Source organism: Pelodiscus sinensis, chromosome 11 (genome assembly GCF_049634645.1).
Source record: "Pelodiscus sinensis isolate JC-2024 chromosome 11, ASM4963464v1, whole genome shotgun sequence".
Lineage (NCBI taxonomy): Eukaryota > Metazoa > Chordata > Testudines > Trionychidae > Pelodiscus > Pelodiscus sinensis.
The window spans coordinates 26,955,849-26,976,560 of NC_134721.1; the positions used below are offsets into that span (position 1 = coordinate 26,955,849).

The following is a 20,712-nucleotide window of genomic DNA, read 5'->3' on the forward strand; positions in this document are numbered from 1 at the left end:
TTTTTCTTGTTATACACTGAAATTACATTAATTAATTATTACTTTTGCTCTTATGTGTGATGAGCCAACACTTCATTGAGGGCTGTTTAGCTGGGGTAAGGAGCAGGAATTGAGTAGTGATTGAAGGATTTTGTCCTGTATGCTTTTAAATTAATTTATATAGAATATATTAAGAAAATGTGTTTAAAATAACTTTGAATGTTATTTTATTCAGAAGCAGAGGTAGAACAATTTGACTAGCTCAAGTGATGATGAATCTATTCAGATTACCAGTTGCAAAGATTTACTATGATGTTTGTTTATGCCAGTATTCCTGTTACAGTGGTGAGACATTGCTTCAGCAAGTGAAATAGAGATATCTTGATGGCAGCATTATGGTTCTATTTTCCCTGTAAGTCACAGCACTGAACTGAGATGGGCCAGAGCCCTCTTGCTTTAAAAGGAGTTCAAAGAGGAATTCTACCTCAGACAGGCAGAATTCATCCAGGAATGCTGTAATCAGCACTGAGCATGCTCAGTGTTACACCCCTTCACAGGGTGCAGTATACTCTCTCATGTATCATGTGTTCCATCTCATATCTTCCTCCCCATCAGGTGTGTTTAACCCATACATGACACATAATGAATAGTCTCTGTTTAGGGAAAAGATGGGTGTGAAAGAGGAGGAACTTTGGGTCAGTCTGATAATTAATGTTCTTTGTGTCGAGGGCCATATATGCAACTTTCTTATATTTGGCTCTTAATGAGTCATGGATCTTGTCTTCAAAGATTGATAATACTGTAACCACAGGAACTTTTGCAACACGGTATCTCTAGATATTGAGTGCAAATCAGATATACAATAATTCTTTTATTCTTCTAAATGTTTCAGACATATTTCCTGTGATATGCATTTCAGGTTCTTTTCCGAACTGTAGCCATGATGGTTCCTAACTATGCTCTGATAGCAGAAATCTCTCTCTACTCCTACGGATTTCTTAATGCCAAGCCATTGTCAGTGAAGATAGTAATGACCTATAGACTTTGTTCAGAGCAACTTTCCTCTCAGTTCCATTATGACTATGGTATGCGTGCAGTTAAAGCTGTATTAGTGGCTGCTGGCAACCTAAAACTGAAATTCCCGCAGGAGAATGAAGATATATTGGTAAGTTCCTGAGGTAACAATGGATTTCGCTAATTAAAATTCTTAAGAATTTTGAATTACCTCACTGTATTGTCTAGTGAAGTTACTGAACCACTCTGTCTCAGTTTCTCTATCTGTAAATTGGGGTTAAGAATGCTTATCTACTTCACAAAAATATTATGAAAAATAAACTAGTTAATATGTTATAGCACTTTGTAAATGTAAACCATTATGTGCTAAATATTATTTATTATCTAAGATGTAAATAAAAACTAGTTTCAAAATTGAGTTTTAACTGAAAGGATTAATTTAAATTCACGATAAGGAGAAAACATGCAAAAGATCCAGGTATATTTGGTTGAATTTTGATGACCTGTGATGTGCATGAGGTCTGACTTGATCAGAGGTTCTCAGGACAATTTTTTTTGGTGACCTCAGAATGTGGCCATCAACTCTTACTGTTGGCTGCTTTCATGCTTTTTCCTAAAATACTTAATTAGCTTTAGGAAAAAAACAAATACATAGACATCCAAATGATTGTAATGTATTTATTGTTAGCTAATAAGTCCATTGTGAAAAGTGATATAAACAAACAAACAAAAAATCAATTTTTTCATAGCAGATCTAGGGTATGTCTAGACTGTATCCCTCTGTCAGCAGAGAGATGCAGATTAGGCAGGTCGACATTGCAAATGAGGCAGAGATTTAAATATCCCGTGCCTAAAAGCATAAAAATGGCAGCTGCATTTTGCCGACACAGCACTTTGTTGGCAAAAAGCGGCAGTCTAGAAAAGAAAGCCTTTTTCAACATATCCCTTATGCCTCCTGCAAGGTGCAGGGGGGCTGTCTCTCTCTTATTCTAATTTTTTTCTGGCTTTTCTATTCTGTATGAATATGTCATGTGTAGAGTGCATGGAAGCCAAGAATAGAGGAAACTATGCAAAGGGAGATACAGCCTGCTCTGCTTCCTCGTCATTGCTACATTAATGAATGAAGGAGAGGTAGGGGGTCTTCAGAGGTGCTAAAGCTAGGGAAGGAATTTTTGAGTGATGGCAATACTATAATTGTTAGGAGAGACAGTGGGGAACATTTGGATGCTCCATCAGATCCCCAACACAATGTCAGGAAATGTCTTGCTTCATGTATCTTCACCCATTACAGGGATTTCTGCCTTTTAATATAGCCTAGCACTGAGTGCAATATAGCTTATATTACTTCTTTAATTGCTTAAGATACCACATCACTAAAGATAAGATTTTGTCATGGAGATCACTCATTCTGTGGATTTTAGAGACCTCTGTGACATTTTCTGCTTCAGCCCCAGGATGGCAGGGCCAGGACTGGTCAGTTGCTGCAGGTAGTCGGGGCTACAGAGCACTGAGTCACTGTAGGCAGTGGGGGGGGGGGGGTTGTCACTTGGCGGGGTCACAACTACAGCACCTCCTGCTGGTTGCTCAAAGGAATTAGTCCTTTATCAACAGGGCATCTGTTGCATGTTGTTGTCCATGCTCCACACTCTAGCTGTGGACCTGCGTCCCTCCTGGAGCACAGTATGGCAGTACCCATTTTAGTGTCTTTTACCCCCTTCCTGGGGTTATCATCAGACTCATAGACTTTAAGGTCAGAAGGGACCATTATGATCATCTAGTCTGACCCCCTGCACAGTGCAGGCCACAGAATCTCACCCACCCCTCCCAGAATAATCCTCTCACCTATAGCTAGCGCCTGCCATTGTGACCAACTGCAGCCTTCTCACTTCAGGGGCAAGCCACAGTTCTTCCAGGCTACACACAATGGAGGCTAGACACAGTGCAAGAGGAAAGTGGGGGGGACCCAGGCCCACACACTATTCTGGGTCCTGACCCAGGGACCCTTTGGCAGCAGCGTTGTCCTGCCCTCCTGTATTCCCCTCTATTGCCTCCAGTTCCCTGGGTCACTTCCCCTGTGATAAAATCTTAGTTCAGATTTAGATTAAATCTCAGGGGAAACTTCCTAAGTGCAAGAACAGCAGGATGATGAAACTGACTGCCTCAAAAATATGTTTTTGATAGCTAAAACCAAAGCAGACTGTGAAGAACTTCAAAAAGATCTCAACAAACTGAGTGATTAGGCATAAAAATGGCAAATTAAATTTAATGTGGGTAAGTGTAAAGTAATGCACATTGGAAAAAATAACCCCAATTATTCATACAATATGATGGGGGCTAATTTAGCTACAAATCAGGAAAGAGATCTTGGAGTTATTGTGGATAATTCTCTGAAAACATCCACGCAGTGTGCAGTGACAGTCAAAAAAGCAAATAGGATACTAAGAATTATTAAAAAAGGGATAGAAAATAAGACGAAGAATATCTTACTGCCCCTATATAAAACTATAGTACGCCCACATCTTGAATATTGCGTACAGATGTGGTCTCCTCCCCTCAAAAAAAGGTATTTTGACATTAGAAAAGGTTCAGAAAAGAGCAACTAAAACGATTAGGGGTTTGGAACAGGTCCCATATGAGGAGAGGCTAAAGAGATTGGGACTTTTCAGTTTGGAAAAGAGGAGACTGGGGGGGGGGGGGATATGATAGAGGTATATAAAATCATGAGTAGTGTGGTGCAGGTGAATAAAGAAAAGTTATTTACTTGTTCCCATAATATAAGAATTAGAGGGCACTACATGAAATTAATGGGTAGCAGGTTTAAAACTAATAAAAGAAAGTTCTTCACACAGCGCACAGTTAACCTGTGGAACTCCTTGCCAGAGGAGGCTGTGAAGGCTAGGACTAACAGAGTTTAAAAAAGAGCTAGATAAATTCTTGGAGGTTAGGTCCATTAAAGGCTATTAACCAGGGGGTAAAGATGTCCCTAGCCTCTGTTTGTCAAAGGCTGGAGAAGGAGGGCAGGAGACAAATAGCTTGATCATTGTCTTCGGTCCACCACATCTGGGGCACCTGGCACTGGCCACTGTCGACAGACAAGATACTGGGCTAGATGGACCTTTGGTCTGACCCAGTATGGCCATTCGCATGTTCAGGGTTTGCCAAGTGGCGGCGAGCCCCACTCACCAGCTGCGCAGAACCGCACGCTGTGCATGTGCAAACCACGTTGCAAATTCGCAGAGCGCGCTGCGCGGCTGCGCCGGACTAAAATCTACTTGCCAAGGGTAATTGTAAAATAATTATTCTGTAGTCAACATGTAAATCAGAATATACATTTTTTGTAAAGTTATGTGTTTGTTTTCTTTAGCTTCTTAGATCTATTAAGGATGTGAATGAGCCTAAATTTTTGTCTCATGATATACCTCTGTTCAATGGTATAACTAGCGACTTATTTCCTGGTATTAAGCTTCCTGAAGCAGACTACAATGTAAGTACATTTGTAAGGTAATTTTTTCACTAATATTCATGACATTGCATCAGTTGTAATTAATAAAGTATACTGTTTCTAGTTGCAAAATGAGGCCATGTCAGATGGAATTTGCACTAAGCAAAATTGACTTGTTTTTCTTTTGAACCCCCAAACTAGCCTTATATCTCTCATCATTTGCAGATCTGGTTCTGTTTTTGTAGTTTTGGCCCATTTATACCTCAGCCCCTAACAAATCCCTGAACTCCTCTTACTTTAAACAGCCTTTTCGGATGTATACTAGGGATGTCAACTGACCTGCGTTAACGCCTGCGATTAACGCAGTCCAGGATTAACATGTTAATCGCAGGCATTAATGCTGCGCTGCCCCTTGGAAGTGCCGCTCCAGCGCTTCAAAGGGGCAGTGCAAGCGGAGCTGGGGATCAGCTGGGGACTTCTAAGGGGCTTTGCAACATGGAGCCAGCTGATCCCAGGCTCCTAACGCACCTCGGCACTTCCAAGGGACAGCGCTGCATGGAGCACGGGGTCATCTGGGGACTCCAGTGATCCTGGGCTCCACGCAGCACTGCCCCGTTGAAACGCCACCACAGCATTTTAAAGGGGAGGTGCACGCGATTAATCGCGTGATTAATTACGATTAAATTTTTTAATCACTTGACAGCCCTAATGTATACCAGTGGTCTGAAACCCAACCCACATTGCCTGGATTTTAATGTCTCTTATGAATGACTTGCTGGTCTCATTCCTAGCCTTGGCAGTTTTCCTAGTTATTAGACATGGTGAAGCATGTGAGTATTAATTAACTCTTTCTATCATTCTGCAGTGGGATGTATGGGGGGGAACAGTGTTGGAGATAGAAATAGCAAGGCTGCCTTCTTCCCCTTTCAGGGACTGAGAGAGGTAGCTGATCTCCCAATCCCTTTCACTCCCACCAATGGAAAAAAATTGGAAGTCAGCGTCTGTTCTTACAAGACATCACACAGGTTCACTTTGAAGTTCTAAATTTTGTGGAAACTTGAAGATTCAAGTGAACCTGCAAGGTTGTCCTGCTGCAAATCCAACTTACTGTGGGTCATGAAATGCACACAATCCTGCTATGAAAATGTAAACCATGTGGGATGTTTTTACTGCTCCAGCACAAACACAGGAAAGAGGAAATACTTGTTTTCTGCTATCTTCCAAAATACAGTAATTGGAGTGGGTGGGGTGCAAGGAGAGGCAGATGTTCAGTAAAGAAGCTGATGGTTTTAGTTCCTTGCTCAGGCTATATCTACACTTTAAATACTACCACAGCACAGTTGCAGCACTTCAGCGTAGACGTTTACTGCAGCGATGGAAAAGATTCTGTCATTGCTTTTTAAAATCCACCTCCTCAAGAGATAGTAGCTGTGTCAACAGAAAATTCTTTCATCAACCAAGAGCTGTCTACATGGCAATTTAGTTCATCTTAACTGTGTAGCCCAGGGTGTGTGTGTGTGTGTGTGTGTGTATTTTGCATTCCTTAACAATGTTGATAGGTCAATCTAATTTTCTAGTGTAGAGCAGCCCTCCATATTAGGTTCTGAGATAGAAAGGATTTTTATGTACAGGATAAGCCAAATCACTGTTATAGAGTCATAGAATACTAGGACTGGAAGGGACCTCGAGAGGTCATCGAGTCCAGTCCCCTGCCCCCATGGCAGGACCAAATACTGTCTAGACCCTCCCTGATAGACATTTATCTAACCTATTCTTAAATATCTCCAGAGATGGGGATTCCACAACCCCCTGGGCAATTTATTCCAGTGTTTAACTACCCTGACAGTTAGCAACTTTTTCCTAATGTCCAACCTAAACCTCCCTTGCTGCAGTTTAAGCCCATTGCTTCTTGTTCTGTCCTTAGAAGCCAAGATGAACAAGTTTTCTCCCTCCTCCTTATGACACCCTTTTAGATACCTGAAAACGGCTATCATGTCCCACCTCAGTCTTCTCTTTTCTAAACTAAACAAACCCAATTCTTTCTACCTTCCTTCATAGGTCATGTTCTCTAGACCTTTAATCATTCTTGTTGCTCTTCTCTGGACTCTCTCCAATTTCTCTGCATCTTTCTTGAAATGCGGTGTCCAAAATTGGACACAATACTCCAACTGAGGCCTAATCAGCGCAGAGTAGAACGGAAGAATGACTTCTCATGTCTTGCTCACAACACACCTGTTAATGCATCCCTGAATCATGTTTGCTTTTTTGGCAATAGCATCACAATGCTGACTCATTCAGCTTGTGGTCCAGTATAACCCCTAGATCCCTTTCTGCCATACTCCTTCCTAGACGGTCGCTTCCCATTCTATATGATTGTTCCTTCCTAAGTGGAGCGCTTTACATTTGTCTTTATTAAACTTCATCCTGTTTACCTCAGACCATTTTTCCAGTTTGTCCAGATCATTTTGAATTATGACTCTATCCTCCAGAGCAGTCGCAACCTCTGTTATATGTAGACAGGGCCAGCTTTAGGCTGATTTGGCTGATTCCCCGGAATGGGGCCCCGCGCCTAAGGGGGCTCTGCTCTCGGGTGTGCGACGCATGTTCAGTGCCATTCCAGGTATGCCATCCCAGGCACACGGCGCATGTGCAGCCCCGCCCCCGGAATCGGGCCCTGCGCTTGCTAAAGCCTGCCCTGTATATAGAACACAAGAAATATTAACATCACTGAAGGCCATCAATATTCCAATAGAGAATTTATATATTTAACTAAAGTAACTTTTGTTTAAGTCACAGCATCTTAAATTCTGAACGTCAGCAAATAGTGCTCTAGTCAGGGAATGTCTACCTGGGAACACTCAGGAAAGTTAAAATGAGTTTTAAAATGTGAAGATACTGCATGTTAGTTTAATCCCTATGACAACACTCTCATTAAAAAATAAGTAATCTTAGGTTCTTCTTTGAGTGGTGTCTCCGTGGGTGCTCCACTGTAGGTGTCGGGCTTGTCCTGGCGCTGCAGTTCAGAGATTTTCAATATCATAGTCAGCTGGACTGCAAATACACGGTCAGCATCTCGCGCCATTCGTGCCCTGTGATCGTTGCACGTGGTCTGGCTCCCACCAGTTCCTTTCAACTGTCCTCAGTCGCAGGCAGAGCTCCGTTCGTCTCCTCTTCTGGTCAGTTTCCTGTGAATAGTTAGTTACCAAAATAGTTAGTGTTAGTTTAATAGTGTGTTCTACGGTTCTTTCTAGTTAGTCTTAAAAAAAAATCTTCATTTAACTGTTAGTGGTTTTTACCTTTAAAAAAAAAAAAAAGTTTAGTCATTTAGTTCTAGGTCCTAAAGTAATATCCTAGTCGGACCTGATAATGCCTGGTTCACCAGGTTTTAAAAAGTGCTCCCTTTGCCGTGAGGCCATGCTGGCGTCCGACGGCCACTTGGCCTGCATTTGTTGCCTCGGTGAGGCACATGTCCCACAAAAGTGCACGCATTGCTCTAAATTGACTGCCAGAGCGCGTAGGGACAGAGAAATGCGCCTCAAAATGATTTTGTTTGACAAAGCCTTACAGCCTTTGGACCCTGCTCCACCGTCGAGTTCAGAGGCGGGTGTGACGCAGAAGCGTAGAGCTTTTTCTCCAGGGGTGACTGCAGTGCAGAAGTTGAGGGCACCCCCCACGTGCTCTTCACCCGCTGAACCGGTCATCAGAGGGGATAAACTGGGTACATCCAGCACTGTCCCCGTGTCCTCAAAAACCTCTGTGAGTGCCAAATCTAAAAAGCTGATAAACCTGGCACCGAGAAAACTGTTGGCACCAAGATCGACAGTGGCACTGGGAGCCCAACCTGAGAGTCTCATGGTACCGGTGACTACACGACCATCGGCGGTGCCCTTGCCCTCTGCACTGTCGGCACCAGAGCGGTCAGCACCAATAGCGGTGCTGCACACGTCGGAACCGGTGACAGTGCAGCCACAGACATCTGCACTGAAGGTGCCAGACAATGCGGAGGCAGGGCTGATTTCAAGGAGTGACACCGCATTGTCACCAAAGAAAGCCGCTGAAAAGTCGAACAGTCATTGGAGTCCTATTTCCCAATGTCCAACTTTCTCTCAGGCATCGTCTCCCTCGCCTCTGACGCATCCCTCTCCCATCTGGAGTAATCCTCGATACCGGACTAGAGACGTCTCTCATTCCCCTCGACACAGTTTTAGATCCCTGTACCACAAACTGCCACGGGAACATCCGAGACAGTATGATAGGCACAACTCGTTTTCACCATCCTCGAGGTTTTCTTGGCACTTGCCTCATTCACCAGTACTGTCTCCTCACACAGTATATTACAGGCTGCATGGCAGCATTATATCATCCAGACGTTCATCACCTACTCACTCTAAGCATTATTATGAGCATTACCACAGACCACATTATTCCTCTCGCTGTTATTACAGATCACATTCCTATAGTGGTCTCCATGTTGCTGCCACTCGCCTGTCTATCAGCATGTTGTGGTTGAGTCACAGTTACAACAGCAGGAGCACCTGCCAGCTCTGTCAGCACAGAGTCGTGCTGTGCAACCCCAGCAGTCCGATCTAGAGGAGGGCCAGCTATCTGAGGGAGAGGATCAACAACTCGATACATCGCCGAGAGACCATCCTCATTCTCCCTTGATGAAGCTGTTTTTCCAGGTGAAATGTCTCCTTCGGATGACCTGAAACAATTTCAGGAACTCTTCATGCAGGTTGTGGAATCTCAAGAGGTACAGCTAGGGAAGGTGCAGAGCAAGCAATACGGTCTGCTGAAAAACCTGCACCTTCAGCAACGGTAAAAAAATCCTGCTTCCTATTGATGAAGCAATTACGGAGGCTGTGGAAGAAATTTGGCAGACCCCAGCCTCTGCAGCACCAACAAGCAAGCGAGCCAACAAAAAGTATTTTGTTCCCTCCAAAGGCCTCGAATTTTTATTCCATCACCCACAGCCGAATTCTCTAGTGGTTGATGCAGCTCAGCACAGGGCGAAGACACCACAATACAGAAACACTGTGGCAGAGAAGGGCAGTAAAAAATTAGACCTCTTTGGTAGGAAAGTCTATTCATCAGCCACTTTGCTCCTTCTCATAGCGAACTATACCACCCTGCTCTCCAAGCATAATTTCAATAATTACTCACAATTGACGGAACTTCTCCAACATCTCCCCGAGTCGAAGAGACCACTCCTGAAATCTATCGTACAGGAGGGTTTCACATCGGCCATGGCAGGGCTATAGAACGCCCTAGATGTAGCGGATAAGAGCTGCACGGTCTACAGCTACAGCGATCGCTATGAGGAGATCGTCCTGGCTAGCCACAGATAGAGTCCCCAAAGAGCTACAGAGTAAAGTAGAAGACCTCCTGTTCAAAAAACCAAGGCTTTTTGCAGAAAAGACATGCGAGTTCTCCTTCAGTGGAGGATTTCGTCTATGATCTTGCGTACTTTAGGGATGTATACTCCCCCTTATAGATGCAAGGGATACTACTCATATCAGAGGAGATATGATTACCAATATCAAAGGCAGCAGCACCGCCCCTATGATCAGTCTCGCCCACAGCAATGTCTACAGTGCAGACGCGCGCAACCACTCTCTGCGACCAATCAGTCTGTCACAAAGCAGCAGATTTGACTCCTCAGTCGAGGGTGCTAACACAGTTCACGTTGTCAGGATACAACATCAGATCCCTCTTCTGTTCCACCACTGCCTACAGCCATGTTATCGTCATTGGGCCAGCATAACATCAGACTGATGGGTCTTGGAAGTCATGGAATATGGATTCACAATCCCGTTTACCTTCATTCCTCCCACCACCCATCTCAGGGACCCATCTCACGAGGATCTCTTAAGACTAAAAGTCTATCGCTTCCTGTCTATAGGAGCTGTAGAGAGGGTTCCAAATCAGTTCAGAGAAAGAGGCTTCTACTCTTGTTATTTCCTAACTCAGAAGAAAATGGGAGGAACGAGACCTATTCTTGATCTGCAGAAGTTAAATTGCCACCTCCAAAAACAATGCTTCAGAATGGTGACCCTTACTGCCATAATACCATCACTAGACAATGAAGACTGGTTTGCAGCCCTCGACCTGCAAGACGCCTATTTCCACATTGCCATCCACCTGGCGCACCGACAATTCCTTCATTTTGTTGTCGGCAATGATAATTTTCAATATCGATGCTACCATTTGGCTTTGAGTCTGCTCCCAGGATTTTCTTTTGGTAGTGGCAGCACATTTGTGTCACAGAGACGTCATCATATTTCCGTACCTAGACGACTGCCTCATAAAAGGTCAATCATGGAAAGAGACATCCCACATGATCACATTGGCCAGACAGACCTTCAACTCCCTCAGCCTCATAATCAATGAGCAGCAGTCCACTGTGGAGCCGACACAGACTATAAACTTCATAGGAGCCCGGCTCAACTTTATTTCGACACAGGCATACTCACCAGTGGAATGATTCCAAGCAATACAAGATCTGGTAATCATCCTGGTACACACCCCTACGGTATCGGTACTCATTTGTCTGCAACTGATGGGACATATGGCTGCTACCACATTCGTGGTCCGCCATGCATGACTGCACTTCCACTGCCTTCAGCATTGGCTGGCATCCGTGTACATCCTGACAAAACACAGTATTCAGAAGTCAATAGCTCCTCTGGCCTACATTGACAGATCACTGTCATAGTGGACCAAGCCACACAATCTCATGGCAGGGGTCCCGATCCATTGTCTGCAGCCTATGAATCAGCTAACCACATATGCCTCCCTGACCAGCTGGGAAGCGCATATGAACGGCATGATGGTCCAGGGCAGGTGGTCCGCATCAGAAGCAGCTCTTCACACAAATCTTCTAGAGCTCAGAGCAGTCTTTGTGCATGCAGACATTTCCTCTCCCACACATCTGGAACAACCACCCGAATATTGACCGACAACATCACAATGATGTATTATGTGAATTGCTTTGTGCAGAAGCAGTCCGATTGTGGAATTGGTGCATTGAAAATGACATCACCTTAATAGCATCTTACGTACCTGACACCAGCAATGCTATAGCAGACTCTCTGAGTAGACATTTCCCTCATGATCATGAGTGGGAAATACGTGCGGACACCTTTCAACGCATCTTCTATCTCTGGGGATCTCCTCAAATAGATCTGTTCGCCACTGTCGACAACACGAAGTGCTGCCACTATTGTTCCAGGGCAGGCATTGGAAAGGGAATGCTGGGAGATGCATTCCTGATCAGCTGGGAGATGTTTCTACTTTACGCATTTTCCCTGACCATGCTCATACCCAGGGTACTAGAGAAAATCAACACAGACTCTGCATGGGTAATTCTCATAGCTCCAGCATGAGACAACCGCGGTATCTGTTCCTGCACCTAATGTCCTTGCAACCACCTTACCCTCTTCCTCCCCTGCCAGACCTTCTCTCTCAGAATTGCAGCTCCCTCCTCCATCCCAGGTTGGAGACTGTACTTTTAACGGCTTGGCTCCTGACTGATTCAAGGCATCTGAGCATCTCTGCTCGGAGCTAGTGAAAACTGTCTTAACGCATAGCAAAAGGAAGTCTACATGAACAACTTACCTTGCAAAATGGTGAAGATTTGTGCTCGGATGTTGCGATAATCAGATTGACCTATATGCCTCACTCCTCTATCAAATCGTCGATTACGTCCTTCACCTGGAACGAACGGGCCTTTCTATTTCCTCGTTGAAAGTACATTTAGCAGCAGTCAATGCTTTCCATCGTTCCATTGAGGGGATGTCAATTTTTGCTAACCCAATCACTAGAAGATTCATAAAAGGTTTGACAAATCTTAATCCCCCACGTAGACCACCACCACCCTCCTGGAACCTGGATTTAGTGTTAGATACTCTAACGTATCCCCTGTCTGAGCCGTTGGCCACAACATCTCTTTGAATGCTCACAGTGAAATTGGTTTTTCTCTTTGCAATTATTTCTGCACATACAGTCAGTGAACTGGCCACTTTGATGGCAACACCACCATTTACATCATTCACCAAAGACTCGGTGATATTATGTCTACATCCTGCCTTTATTCCCAAAGTTTGTTCCAAGTTTCATATCAATGAACCTATCGTATTGTCATCATTTTATCCAAAACCTCATTCTTCTTCGTGAGAAGCTCTTCTCCATACACTCGACATGTGTCAAACCCTTGCTTTTTATATTGACAGAACCCGAGAGTAGTGCAAAATGGATCAGCTGATAGTGTCAATTGCAGAACAATCCAAAGGCAATGTTTTATCCACCCGACTTATTGCAAGTCGTATAGTAACATGCATCACCACCTGCTATGCTAGTCATAATAAATCTCTCCAATCCCAACCAACAGCCCACTCTATGAGAGCAGTAGCTACATCTACAACCTTCATGAGAGGAGTCCCATTGAGTGACATCTGTCGAATGGCTACCTGGTCATCTAATGCTACATTCATGAACCATTATGCGATCGTACAACACTTGGCCACTGATTCCACTGTCGCTTCAGCAGTACTGTTGATTACGGACAAACCTTAACTCCAGAGCACATCCTGAATACTACTGTGTGGTCACCTACAGTGGAGCACCCACGGGGACAGCAATCGAAGAAAAAGGAGGCGAAGTTACTCACCTTGGTCCAGTAATGATATTTCTTTGAGATGTGTGTCCCTGTGAGTGCTCCATGTCCCGCCCTCCTCTCCGCTCTGGAGCTTTGTCTCTTTTTTTTCATTGCAATTAACCGAGTGGTGAGAGGAACTGGCTGGAGCTAGACCGCGCGCAACGATCAAAGGGCACGAGCAGCGCGAGATGCTGACCGCACATGTGCAGTCCGGCTGACTAAGGCTATTGAAAATCGCCAACCTGTGGTGCTGGGATGAGCCCGATACCTACAGTGGAGCACCCACAGGGACACACATCTCGAAGAAACATTGTTACTGCACTAAGGTGAGTAACTTCGTCTTTCTTTAGCTTTATCCAAGAGAATTTAGTAATTAATTAAACTGAATTGGTATCCACAAATGTATTAAAACATGCTGTGGTAGAAGTTGTTCTCGACAATAATGTGAATATAGAATGAGGAAAGATACATGTTCATATCGTTCATGAAGAAAATTATATGGCTTTATTAAGAATGGTTGTAAATTTACTATGTTAATATGTAACCGTGACAATATTCTTTCTTAAAGAGTGCTATCATATGCAAAAAATGTATTTTGTTTTCCTTTTAGGATTTTCTGGAATGTGCCAATGAATGCTGTGTTATAAATAATGTCCAGCCTGTTAAAGTTTTTATTGAGAAAATGATACAGACATATGAAATGATGATTGTTAGACATGGGTAAGATTGCCAGAACCTGTTTCACAAGTAGTTATGTTTTGTGTAGTAGGCAATAAAGAATGTTTATGGAAATAGACTAAGAAATTATTTCCACTTTAAAGAAAGACAAACAATGATTATTTGAATCAAATATAGAAAACGCAACAGTAACTACATACTGCAGAATGTTTATATTGGTACCTTGGGATATCTTAATTTTTATTGCAGATTTATTGCCCAAGAAAGTGGTATCTCTGAAGCCAGGTGTATTTGATTCTGCAGTCCCAATGCTCCCCTTTGAATTTGATAGCAGGCTTTGCTTGTTTAATCATTTCAGATTGGACACAAGTTGTGGAGAGGAGCTGTAACTGTAAAAGCTTGTCTGTATTAAAATATTAGCCAACCAGTTCTCTGCCATTTTAGTGCCTGCCTTTTTCTTGATCAGCAAACATGTGGTGGTAATACGTGTGTACTACCTCACAAGAAACATATACAGTACTCAGTGCTGAAGTATGGCTTTGCATATCCAAAACGCTCTGCAAAAACATTAACTAGCGAATCCTTTAAAATACCCCAAAATGGTATGAAATAAACAAATTTGTTTTGAATTGTGATTGAAAATAACTTGATTTATGTTTTAGTGCAAATTCCTTATCTATCTTTGTGTTCTAGAATTTTATGATAACCTTTCCCTAGAAAAGAAATAAAACTAGAGAGTGTTTTAAGCCCAATTTTGCACTGTACTGTAAATGTACTAAATAAATGTGCAAATCCCTGCTGCTGCATAGAGTCCAGTTGGGTGATCAAATATATGCAGTTTCATGAGCAAATCAAGTATTTGCATACACAAATTACCATTTATACTCCTTAAATGGTTATTTTGGATATATAAAATACCTGATTTATGTGAGTAACATTGTAAACATGCAAAATGCACATACACTTTTGTGTCGACCTTCTAAAAACATAATTCCTAATGAGTGATGTAATACATTTCTAACTGTAATTTTTGCTACATAAGGAATCCGATATAGCAAAATGCTTAAGTATGTGTTTAATTTTAAGCATGACTAGTCCATATTGAGGCCAATCAACTGGATCAGTACCATAAAGTCTATATTTGAGAGTGCTGAGATTTTTAATATTTTTCTTTTATCTATAGCTTTATGCTTGTTGGAGAACCTTTTTCTGGGAAGACAAAAGTTCTGCAGGTGTTGGCAGATACACTAACCCTTATGAATGAACGTGGATATGGTGAAGAAGAAAAAGTAATTTTTAGAACTGTAAATCCAAAATCCATTACTATGGGTCAACTCTTTGGACAATTTGATATGATATCCCATGAGGTATTGTGTTTCATATGTCTATTTAAAAAAATATTGTATAGCAATTGGTCATTTTCCTTCATTTGGTTATGTTTGTAAAATCCTGTTGGCATTGATTGCTTTGCATAGCTGTATATATATATATATCTTTGCTGAAGGGTGCTCTTATTCAGATGTTATCTCTAACTCCTTCGTATCCACACACACACACTTCTCTCAACTAAGTTTGGTGATGATGTAAACCTAGGCTAGCTGGCCTGACTGGGGTATAGACTAGAACCTGTCACTTACATTGGTAATCTGCCTACTCTGCACTGAGGATGCACGCTAAATCAAGTGTTGATTGCTTCCCATACTCTTCCATGATTTCCAATGGTATGCCAAGAAGGACAGACAAGTTCTTCTGCAGGTGATGTTCCTGTGGGTGCTCCAGTATTGGTGATGGGATGTCCCAGAGCCACAGACTGGAGCTTTTTTGAGCAGTTGTCAGCGGGCCGCACATGCATGGGGAACACCTCGCGCCACTCCTGCTTTGGTGCCCCGCGTGCATTGCCTGACCGCCCCCCCCCCCAGGTCCTCTTGGTTGTGAAAGGAGCTCTTTGTTCTCTTCAGCCTTTCATTCTCCTCACGGAGATAGTCTAGATATCCTTACCTGATTCGTGGAAAATAGAAATTTCTTGTTGGCTCCTAACAGGATTGCTGCAGTGCCAGCATACTTCAAACAGTCATATAGCACTTTTACCCTCCGCTCTCTCCCCTTGTTTAAAAAAAACAAAGAAAAAGAAAAAAACCCTGAAAAGACAAAGAGGGAGGCAAAAGAAGATAAGAAGTGTAAACTGGCAAACTTGGCAATTGGCATTTCAACAATGCTTGAGCCTTGCACAGACTCCATAATGCCAGGCTCACCAGGCTTTAAGAAATGTGAGACATGCCGTGAGCCAATGCCTTTCTCAGACAAACATTCAGCTGCTTAGGGGGAGCTCATGTACCCCCAAAATGTGATCACTGCTGCAGCTTCACTGTCGGAGCTAGAAAACACAGGGAGCTCTAGCTCCACATGAACTTATTTGAGAAAGGTATTCAGCCCAATGAGGACTTTCAATCCTCTCTGCCACCAGGACAGGCTCCTAGGAAAAGGGCTGCCTCCCTGCTACCTCATAAGTGGTCGAAAAAGAGACTCTCCCCAACAAGATCATTGTCCCCCACCCCGTCTCCCAGGGTGAGCAAAGGGGACACACTGGACACCATGGAGCCTAGGTCACAGACTGACACCTATACTGTAGCATCTCATACAGCCTTGGAACTGAGGAGATCAGCATCTGCACCAGAGGGCTCTAATCGGCAAGCGCCCACACTGGTGCCGGCGATATTTAAAGATGTGGCACCACCAGCTAAATGGATCGCACAAAGAGGGCACATACTGAACCCCAGCTTATAAGCACCTGAGTCAATGCTGCCCCATACAGGGATCCCAGCATCGACACATTCTGTTCACCAGAATGGGAGCCAGGCATATCACATCTCACTGGCACCCGAGATAAGCAGCAGACAGCACACTTCTCCTTCTTCCTTCAGGGAGGCTTCCCCGATGCCATAATCACCATGCACCTTCCTATGATATATGAGGCTTCCCGTACTTTCTGAGCATGGTGCCTTTGCTGACAACAACCAGAGGAGTGTTTTCTCATCACAGCTCTCCTCCCCTACTACATCTCTACTACCATCGAGACAGATCACGACACCCATACTCAGAATGTCCATATCCTCCACCCCACTACCCTCCCTGCTGGTCGCCATGGGAGCACTAAGGTACCTGTACAAGACGGTCCACAACTCCATCTGTTCTGGCAATGAAACCTCCTTCACCCTTGCCCTCATACCTATCTTATCTTATCCTATCCTATCCCTAGACCTATTTGGAGGAAATGTATACTCTTCGGCTACACTATAGCTAAGATTTGCTAACTATTCTGCATTGCTAGTGAAATGTGATTTGAATAACTATTCCAAAATTCTGAGCTCATGGAATACCTCCCACACTCTAAAAAACCCATACACAAATCAATTATTCATGAAGGACAAGTCATTAAGCACTTTTGTCATTTCTAAGTTTCCTGTTACTGTTTCTCCCTCTTCACTGAGCAGTGGGCCTATCCTGTCCTGGGTCTTCCTCTTGCTTCTAATATATTTATACAATGTCTTCTTGTTTCCCTTTATGTCTGCAGCTAGTTTGAGCTCATTTTGTGCCTATGCCTTTCTAATCTTGCCCCTGCACACCTGTATTGTTTGCTTATAATGCATCCTTTGTAATTTGTCCTAGTTTCCACTTTTTATGACTCCTTTTTAATTTTTAGATCATGCAAGATCTCTTGGTTAAGCCAAAGTGGTCTTTTGGCATACTTTCTATCTTTCCTATGCAACGGAATAGCTTGTTTTGGGGCCCTTAATAGTGCCCCTTTGAAAAACTGCCAGCTCGCTTCAGTTTTTTCCCCCTTAGTCTTGCTTCCCATGGGACCTTACCTACCAGCTCTCTAAGCTTACCAAAATCTGCCTTCCTGAAATCCATTCTCTGTTTTGCTGTTCTCCCTTCTACCATCCTTAGAATCGTGAACTCTATGATTTCATGATCACTTTCACCCAAGCTGCCTTCCACTTTCAAATTCTCAGCCAGTTCCTCTCTATTTGTTAAAATCAGATCTAGAACAGCTTTCTCTCAGTAGCTTTTTCAACGTACTGAAATAAAAAGTTGTCTTCAATGCAGTCCAAGAACTTATTGTATAGTCTGTGCCCCACTGTGTTAGTTTCCCAACATATGTCTGGATAGTTGAAATCTCCCATCACCACCAAATCCTGTGCTGTGGATGATTTTGTTAGTTGTTTAAAAAAAGCCTCATTTTCCTCCTCCACCTGGATAGTAGTTGACCCCTAGCATGACATCACCTTTGTTTTTTACCCCTTTTAGCTTAACCCAGAGACTCTCATCACATCTGTCTCCTACATCCATCTCCACCTCAGTCCAAGTGTATACATTTTTAATATATAAGGCAACACCTCCTCCCTTTTTTTCCCCACTTATCCTTCCTGAGTAAGCTGTACCCTTCTATACTAATATTCCAATCATGTGTATTATCCCATCAAGTTGCTGTGATATCAATGATGTCATAGTTGTGTTTATTTATTAGCACTTCGAGCTCTTCCTGCTTATTACCCATACTTCTTGCATCTAAGATGCTGACTTTATCTTGCCTCCTAGTTCTGCCTTGTTCCTTCTTTTTCTCTGCTATTATAGCCCACACTCCCTCCCATTTCCAACTCATCTCCTAGGTCTCCATGTTCTTCACTTACCTGTGGGCTTTGGTCACCTGCCCCCATCGAGCCTAGTTTAAAGCCCTCCTCACTAGGTTAGCCAGTCTGCATCCAAATACAGTCTTCCCTTTTCTTGAAAGGTGATCCCCATTGCTGCTTAGCAGTCCTTCCTGGAATAGCATCCCATGGTTGAGGAAGCCAAAGCTCTCCTGGCGACACCATCTTTGCAGCCAGGCATTCACCTCCAAGATGCATCTGTCTCTGCCTAGGCCCCTACCTTTTGTCAGCCGATGGTCAGGGCAGTGCATGTGTGTGTTACACCCGAGTCTTCAACTGGTGAGACACAAGGTCCCATCGCAGTGGGCAGTCTAGGTGAGACTGACGGGTGCCCTGAGAAGAGTTTAACATCCGTGACTTTACTGCTAGGACCGGGGTCCCGTCGCAGAGGGCAGCCAAGATGCCCCGAGTTTATAGGAAGAGCTTATTACATCTCAGATTTCAGCTGCTAAGATACAGGATCCCTTCGCAGCGGGCAGTCTAGGGAAGACTGAGAGATGCCCCAACGGATCTGTCACCTGGGAGTGACACAATCCAAAACGCCCAAGCTCTTCCTATACCTGTCCCTTATGACCAGCTGAAGTTCTTTTAAATTGTGCTTGGTTCTGTTACAGCAACTGAAGGAGTCAGGTTAAAGCTTAAACAGTTACTATTTTATTGTTACAGGGTAAACTTAGCTGTTAAATGCTACTACTGTGTTACAGATAACACAGCCACTACAAAGGACAGGACAGAAATTACACTGATAAGTCACTTACAGGTACCATGAAACCTTTTTGGTTCTCTGAGCTCTTACTAAATGCATGCAAAATAGACACCTAGCTGGTGACTCCTGCTCTCACCCCTGCGTTCCAGACTTGGCGTGGCCAGCATCTTTCTCTCAGTCCCTCGGGAAGAAGTAGGGCGAGGTTGGGCGTCTCACAGACCTTGGGGGACAATCAATACCTGCCAGCAGGTGTAGATGATTGAAACAGCTCAAATGGGGTGGGCTACTAAACCCCTCTTTATACCCCTTGGGTCACGTAGGCTTCTTCCTGGTCTCAAGTGGCCAATTAGGAAAAATGGCTTTGAATGCCAAGTTTCCCACGAAGGGTGCCAAGCATAATTCACACCTGGGAAAATGCAGACAATGGGCACCTCTGGTATGTGATGGGCGAAGATTCCTCTCCTGGGACAGTGCAGGCATGTCAATTACTGGTACTAGCCATCAGGGCTGCGGGAGGCTCCGGGTCATCAGCTAGCCCATTTACTGTCTAGTTTCTGTTTATGGTAGAGTCAGGGACAGGCAGCACACCTACGTTCCCAGAGCATCAAAGGCTGACTGCCTTTCTCTTGCTCTCTGGGGGGGGGGAGAAACAAGATGGGGTTCATGTCTGGCTACACCTTTGACAGAAAGGACTGAAGAGAATACCACCTGTGCTCCAAACTTCTTCACCCGTACTCCCAGAATCCTGTAGTCAGTCTTGATCCACTCAGTGTCACACCTCACAGTATCATTAGTGTCCACATGGATGAGTAGCATGGGGTAGTAGTCAGAAGGCCAGATAATCCTCGACAGTGCCTCTATAATGTCTTGGATATGGGCCCCCGGCAGGTAGCATACCTCCTGAGATGACATGTCAGGGTGACAGATGGGCTCCTCCGTCCCCCTCAGAAGAGAGTCTCTGACCACCACTACCCTATGTTTCCTCCTCACAGTGGTGGCAGCAGATCTCCAGCCTTAGGGGTACAAGGCTTCTCCTCCTCAAATGTAGGGGGTGATTCCTTATCTCTTGTATCAAGAAGAGCATAACGGTTTCCCAGTACCACGGTAGGAGGGTTGGGAGCAGGGATGGAGCACACCTGCTGCCAAAAGTGACCAACTGCCAGTGCCCCACCCCCGAGCCATCTCCTCCTCCACCAGTGGTATGTCAGCGGTCTTATGTAGTAGAACAGCTACCTCAGCTGTCTCCACATGAATACTGTCCAGGAATTGCTCCTGGATTTGGATGCTCCTCAGCCTAGCCACCTCCTCCTGTAGCTCTCCCACTTGCTTCTTGAGAGATTCTACCAGCAGGCACCTTTCACATTGGATGGTCCCCTCAGCCTCGATTTCAGTAAGTGAGAATTGCAAGCCACAGTCCCTGCAAAACCACACCAGGATCTGGGTAGAGGCTTCCATGGTCAGTGGTCTGTCTGGCTACAGGCATAGGTGGAGGAGACAGAAGCAATGCTGGCACAGGTGTTGCAGGTCT

At 44.1% G+C, this 20,712-nt stretch overlaps 1 protein-coding gene across 1 annotated transcript in view; it reads left to right on the forward strand.

Moving 5' to 3' along the window:
- DNAH12 (dynein axonemal heavy chain 12) overlaps nt 1-20,712 on the forward strand; it is a 235,540-nt gene that overhangs the window by 88,589 nt on the left and 126,239 nt on the right. Inside the window, exons 28-31 of the mRNA XM_014577420.3 lie at nt 899-1,144; nt 4,358-4,477; nt 13,702-13,811; nt 14,953-15,136. Coding sequence (XP_014432906.2) covers nt 899-1,144; nt 4,358-4,477; nt 13,702-13,811; nt 14,953-15,136 — 660 coding nt within the window. The remainder of the gene's footprint in view (nt 1-898; nt 1,145-4,357; nt 4,478-13,701; nt 13,812-14,952; nt 15,137-20,712) is intronic.